The following is a 7,197-nucleotide window of genomic DNA, read 5'->3' as shown; positions in this document are numbered from 1 at the left end:
CACACACACACACACACACACACACACACACACACACACACACACACACACACACACACACACACACACAAAATGTCCACATACGCACACGGGTATACACGCTTATACACGGCATACAAAATGAACGCACGTCGCGCACACTTTGAATGGCGATCGAACGAAACTCGCGACTGGCGTTTTGACTTATCGTCAGATCGAGTTAATTTACCTCCCTTAGGGGTAAAGAAGGAAGTGCCTTCGAGACAAATTGATGTCTAGAGAAATGGTTCGTAACTTTGATTAAATTGTCCGTTGCCACAAAATCGTATAAGTCTTTTTTGTTGCAAATATATTAAAGAAAATATTGCTTTTTTTTCCTCAGAAAAAGATAGCATGTTAAATTCACACATGCATGATGCATAATAAACTATAAAATAAAAAACAATTTGCTTGAGATTGTAAAAAATTCATATAAAAGTATTATTAAGCCGTCACTTTTTGACCAAACATGACCTTTTTCGTTTGTTTGATATTTCGCATTGAATATTTTTCAGTCAATTTTTTTCTCACTTAATATTATTTATAAAATAAAACTACCTATTAAAATAAAAATCTATAAAAGAAAAATATCCAATAAAAATCAATTTATGAAGTAAAGAAGATAATACATTGTTACGATATACATTGTTTTTCTATCGTTGAAGATTTTATAACGTTTTTTATAATTGTAGGTTGTCTGTTTACTGATAAATATTAAACATCCGATGATTTTTCTCTAAATTAATCATTCGACATGAGATGCAAAAATACCCCTGTAGAAGCATAATAATCCGATTTGACAGTACGATTCATTCGAATGCGTGGATCGACAGAGCCTCACTTACGTAAGATGCCAGCGTCGGGCATAAGTCAACCAATCAATCGCGAAATTCAGCTTTAGTGATTGAGCAATAGTATACATTCGCTCGCGATCGGTTTAGGGACTTATCAGTCTTGTGGAATTGATTCTAGTGGTTTGCATGTGCAAAAAGACAACGATCAAGGCCTGCATATACTCTGGATTCATTGTCACAATACACGTGCTGGCAAATGACACTCCACTAATATTGAAAGAGCCTTAAGCTTTAATATCAGACATCAATAATATTATTGATCGACACCGTTTATATATAATATTTGTTGTACAAATTTAATATCAGATACATATCTTTAACGCTGATAAATATCAAAATAAACAGCAAAATTGTTACGCCACGCTTTACGATATATCGATAATTACTACTAAATTGAACATTAAATAAAATATAAGAAATTCAATCAAGCCGTATTCCGAATAAAATGAGAACCGGGAAATAAATTTCTATCGGATAAAAGCGTAGCGAATTTCATACAGAATACTTGAGAAAAATTGGTACTATCCGCCGAAGAGACCGCGATTGCGATCGAATCGGTGAACGTGCGGTCGTAAGTATGGATCCAGAGCAGCATCCGGCCGCCATATCCCTCCCTCGATCGTTTTCGCGAGGCTTCGTCTCGGACACGAGAGCCACTCGGACCAGCCACTCGAAGCAACAATATAGGCTCGCCGGCTTCGTAATCGTGAGAGTTTGTCGACCGAAGCTTCGAGGGAATAACCCTCATGTTGACTCAACGAGACTACCTCGTGTATTCTCCTAATTGAGATCGCCATTTTGCCAGCGCGAGTTTCCCGTCCCGCCGAATAAATATTTCCGTGAATCCGTTCGCATTTCTGTTATTTCTTTTTTTTTCTTTCCTCTTCTCTTTCCCTCTTTCAGCAAATTGACTAGAAAAAATCCGCGAGATACTTGGTTAGCTTAAGCGTCATTTCTCGCTTCCTATGCAATTCTCCACGCGCCAGCCTCGTCGCCGGAAACGTGTACCGCCAGTCTCCATGCTCGCCGTTTATCGTCTTAAGGGGAGCTATCTAATGCATTTTTTATCCGGGAGATTTCAGCCTCCCAACTGACTCAAACCGCTTTGGCTTAGCCATTATACAAATGTATTACCCGTCGATATTGTGCTGCACAACCGCCCAGACAATGACGTGGTTGGCGTAGCGTATCGTCATCGCTTCCCTCGTCCCTGGCTTGGTGCACGTCGTGTCAGTCGTGTGTATGCATTTCCTGTATGCACTGCGCGAGACATCGCCTTGCGATCGACTTTCATTGCCGCATTACACAGAATGTTTCCAGAGGAAAGGCCAATATTTTGAAAGACAATAACGTCAATCGTTGCGAGTGTGAGAGAATCTTAATGAATACATGTCTAAATTTGCATTCTCGAGTTTGCGATGGGATACTCACGAGAGATCACCGCGTGAACTTGAAAGGATACGCATGACTTCTACGTATTCGATCGGAAAATTTTATTATCAATCGCGATATTTACGTATTATTAAATACAAATACTTCCGTGAGTAGCTTCAGGGACGTAGCTTCAGAACGTGCACGAACTCGATGTCACTCGCAACGACAAACGTCGTCATCTTTCATACGTCGACCACTTTTTTCGGAACATCCTGTACAGGTTAACATTGTCGATATCGAACACTGGAGGCAACCCTCGTGACACAAGTACAAACGGAACCGAACGTCTGCCAATTGATTGCACCACACGCACCGCGCACAAGGACATCTCTAACTCTGTCACTAATTGCCGCCGACCGCCTCAAAGAGATCGCACCCAATACAAACGCTCCTTTGCAACGGGTGTGTTTACGATTGGGGCGTCGATGATGGCGTTCTTAAATTCGAAAGAGCCCACAATCGTTCATTTTTGCTATTCGCTCGAACTCATCATTCGTGTTAATTTACTTAACACAGTCGTTACCATGTAAGTCATACGAGCGAAACTTCATGCACGACGCAAACGATTCTCAGTGGCCACGATGTCAATCTCTTACACAGTAACGATCCACGCGTTCATCGACCTCTCGAAAGCTCCTTGCATACGCCTAGCGATTCGATGCGCGTACTTTAGTTATGGCAGTCTTTAGAGGTGAGCTGTGTGCGTAGTTGTTCACGTCTTGTCTATGGTCTTCAATTGTACCGTACCTTCCCGATTGCAAGGTGCTATCGCTCTTGCTGATTTGGATGGTATCCTGGTTGAATGTGAAACTGTATAATGTCGTATCTTCCATCACTGTACGTGAACGCGATTGCGAGCGTAAACGCTTTCGTCCAGCTGTAAAGAGTAGTCTGTGCACAACAATAATGACGCGCGTTAGCTTTGATCATTGTCACACTGACGCGATCGCACTTAAACGCGAGATTCGTCCGGCACATTTTATTCCTGTTCACTACCGCCCGCCCGGCACTCGTGAGGACTCAACTCTATTCTTTTCTTCTTCTTTTTTTTTTGTTCCTTCTTCTCCCTCATTCTTCCCTTAGCAGTCGGTGTCGTCCTCCTGGTGCCGTCTACGTAGCTCCAGATAACGGTGCCGGGCGTCGCAGTAATGAAGTAGCGGTACCTAGACGTCGGTACCGGTGCCCTCCTGATAACCCTCATCGGGCGAGCTGCGCGTGGATCCCAGGACGCGTTTCAGCGCCGAGACCGGCGGCAGCACCGGGACGCCCTTTTGCCAGACTCTCATCTGCTTCGCGCCGGGTGGAAATTGCTCGACGACCGGCGCGACCACCGCGAGCTGTTCCTTCGACGGGTACACGTTCGCCGAGACGGCGGACGTCCTGCCGCAGCTGTCCCTCGCCTCCCACAGGCAGCTGGTGTAGAGCATCTTGCTACCGGCGTCGTCCAGCGTCTCGACGCGGCCGTAATCGGCGACGCCGTAAGGCGTGATGTCCTCGGTGGAGCCGCGCCGAGTGTCCCTGATGAGATCCGGATTGTCAATCGGCATCAGGGACGTCGTCGACGAGAAACACCCGGCACCCGGCATCGCCGCCACCGCCGGCTGATTCTGATCGTCGAAACGGCTGATTGTGCTGTACTCGTTCTCCTGCATTACGGCCGCGTGCGGTCTCTGCACGTAGCTCAGATGCAGCGACGCGGGTGGCTTGGACTCCAGGGCGAACGACGTCGTCTCGATCTCCTCGTGTTTCCTGCGAGTGGTCGAGGTCGCGGATGGCGGATTGTCACCGCCGCCACCGCCGCCGCCACCGCCAGCGTTGCCGCCGACACCGTCACTGGACGCCGCTTCCATCGGCGCCGACGACTTCACGTCCTTCAGCGGCATTCTCCGCAGACGAATGAATAATACGAGAATGATGAGTAGGATGAAGAGTATGAGCACCACCAACGCGGCGGATATCCCCGCGATCTGGCCCGAGCCTAAAGTCGACATACCCGCCGTCCTTAGAGACACGTGCAGGGTGAAATTTGCCTCGACGGAGCCAGCGGGGTTCTCGGCGACGCAGTAGAACTCGCTGGAGTCCGCCTCCTGCGCGTTGGTGAGAATGAGAGTGCTCCGCTTCCTAAATTGGCCCTCCTCGAAGATGAGGATCTTTTGATAGCTGCTGAAAGCCGAGTGATTGGTCAACAACCGGCCGTTCCAGTACCACTTGACGTCTGCCGGTGGTATCGCGCTCACGCGACACACGATACTAGCGTTCTCACCGATGGTGGCCTCGGCGTAACGGCTGGCTATCAGCAAAATCGGCCGGCAGGCAAAATCGTCGATACCGAGGTCGGTGAAGGCACGATCGAGCAACTGCTGGGGTCCGTGACACACGGGCGCCACGATGGTCGGTAAATTATGCTTCACCAGCCACATCTTCATCTCACGTAGGTGGCAATCGCATATCCACGGATTTTCGTGCAGCTCGATGCTAGTGAGTTTGTTGAGCGGCTCGAAGGTGCCCGGGTGCAGGGTGGACAGTTCGTTGTTGCTCAGCTTGAGACTCTCGAGCATTTCCAGTCCGCGGAAACCTTTCGCCTCGATCTCGATGAGCTGCGTGTGCGACAAATCGAGCTTGACTAGATTCGGCGTGCTCTTAAACGCGTGCGAGCGAATCCGCTTAAGCGGATTGTACGCGAGCACCAAATCGCGCAGGAATGGCGTGTCGGTGAAGCTCGAGCTCGGCACCGCGGCCAGCATATTATTGCTGAGATCGAGCTCCACGAGATTCGTCAAGCCGGCCAATGCCTCGCTATCGATCCGATCGATACGACACTCACGCAAGTAGAGACGCTGCAGATTCGTTAGCCGCACGTGTATAAATATGTTGTTTGGCAGGTGACAGATGTTGTTGCCGCTCATGTCCAGCACCTGGGTCTCCGGATCGATCCACTCCGGTATGCTGGTCAGGTCGCGATTCACGCACTCCACCGTGCGCTTCCCGCTCTTCCACTTGCACGAGCACTTGTCGGCACAATTGTCGCTGGCTGCCACACCGAGCACCGTCACCGCGTACAATAGAAACACCGAAACCCCCATGATGGATCGTTATTGTCGTCGTCGTAGCGAACTTTGGTCGTCCCACGACTCGATTCACGTCACTCTTCTTTTTCTCTTTCTCCCTCTGTACCTTGCTTTCCCGACGACACTCGGGATTCGCGCACGTCGTTTCAACGACGGCCGAGAAGCGTCTCCCGCACAGGAAAGCCTCTGGGGAGCGATCTTACGCCCATCCTCCTCCTTTCCGTGTAACTCGTACTTGCTACCGTTCCTTCCTTCCTTCCTCCTTAGCGATTCTCTTCCTTCCCGATTCCCCTTTTACTGGCTGCGCTGATCCTCTCGTACACCTCGAAATTTATACGCCCGCTCCAGAATCCTCACTGCGCACCGAATGCGTAGCGAATTACAAGGGGAGACGAAATTGAACGGACCCGCTTCGTCCATTCGCAAATTCTTCCTCGACCCTCCTTATCTCATTACGGTGTTATCGCGTTGTACTCGTTACGTTCCTTCGCCTTCGCTCTGCGCGAGCAGCGCGCGCTCCGTTCGACGAGCCCAAACCACCGAGGACGTCCCTTCGGATTTTCGATCAGCCACTTCGTTGAGTATCCATTGGCGGCGTCACACGTGCGCACACGCGACCAGCACATACGACGTCACCACTAGACAGACGAGCAAGGCGGACGAGCTCTCGTCGTCATCATCCTTCTCATCGTTGTCGTCGTTCTTACGTAAATCTATGTCCACCAACGTGCACCACTCGCGTCGTCGCCGACGAGAAGCACCTCGACGCCTCCACCACGCCGTATCGACTGTAACCGCACCACTACCACCAGCGACGACACCACCACCGCGCTACCACCAGGCCACCACCGTCGCTACCACTCACATCACCGTCCGCCGCCGCCGCTACTACTACGGAAGCACCCCTGATACCCGAATTCTCACGAGGTGCCCCGTCGTGCTAGCCGAGCGTAACGTTGTTCTCCTCGTTGTGCGGGGGCCAACGTACGAGGGTTCACGAGTGTCTCTCCTATTGTGTACTCCCCTTGTCTCTGTCCTCTGTCTTTCTTTCTCTTTTTCTCTCTTTCACCTACTCGCTATATCTGTCGATACGTCTCTCTCTCTCTCTCTCTCTCTCTCTCTCTCTCTCTCTCTCTCTCTCTCTCTTCCTCTCTTTTTTTTTCTTTACGTTTCTATCTATCACATTTACGCGCGCGCGCGTTCCCTTACTCGAGGGAAAAAAACGGCGACGGCGACACCAGCGACGTTCGGCGTCGTCGTTGAAATGCGAGACTGCGAAACCCCCGGCTGCGAAACAGAGAGACACCCTCTCGCACGGCTTTCCTCTCCTCGTATCTTCATCTCGCGTCGTCCTTCCTCCGTCTCTCTCCGTCCTTTCATACGTCCATACGTCCGTACTCCGCTAACGTCCCCTCGCACCCTTTGGCACCCCCTCACCCCGTTATACACGCTGGGCCGGTCGGGAGGGAAAACGCCGACGCGAAGTAGGGCGCACCCTTCTTCCGTGCTCGCTACAGGGTGGTCGGGAAGAACTTGGAGTGATAGTAGCAAGATATCGAAATGAATTTTCTGTTTGAAAAGATCAAGTTCGAACTGTTTAACTTTGAAAGCTTTAGGAGGAACTTTAGAAGTTTCAGCAGAGTAGTAGAATTTTTTTTTTGACGACTCAATATTACGACGTTTAGTAAAGGTGGAGAAAAATTATAATAAAGTCTCTAGTGAAATTTTCACCAAGATTAAATAATCTAAAAAATCATTAGAGAAGACATCATAGTTTAAATTTTTTTACGACACCCCGTACACACACACACACACACACACAC

General features: G+C 49.4%; 1 protein-coding gene across 1 annotated transcript; it reads right to left on the bottom strand.

Moving 5' to 3' along the window:
* Positions 1-3,374: 3,374 nt before the first annotated feature.
* Positions 3,375-5,394, bottom strand: LOC108754850 (leucine-rich repeat-containing protein 24). The gene has a single exon (XM_018497473.1). It carries the CDS (start codon positions 5,387-5,389, stop codon positions 3,470-3,472), a length of 1,920 nt encoding a protein of 639 aa, XP_018352975.1. The 5' UTR covers positions 5,390-5,394; the 3' UTR covers positions 3,375-3,469.
* Between the last annotated feature and the right edge of the window lie 1,803 nt (positions 5,395-7,197).

This window comes from Trachymyrmex septentrionalis, unplaced genomic scaffold, assembly GCF_001594115.1.
Source record: "Trachymyrmex septentrionalis isolate Tsep2-gDNA-1 unplaced genomic scaffold, Tsep1.0 scaffold81, whole genome shotgun sequence".
Classification (NCBI taxonomy): Eukaryota; Metazoa; Arthropoda; class Insecta; order Hymenoptera; family Formicidae; genus Trachymyrmex; species Trachymyrmex septentrionalis.
This window is presented reverse-complemented; position numbering and strand designations above follow the sequence as displayed.

What these genes read in the sequence shown, in the direction of transcription:
- LOC108754850 (XM_018497473.1), bottom strand. Translation starts at nt 5,389, where the DNA reads ATGGGGGTTTCGGTGTTTCTATTGTACGCGGTGACGGTGCTCGGTGTG.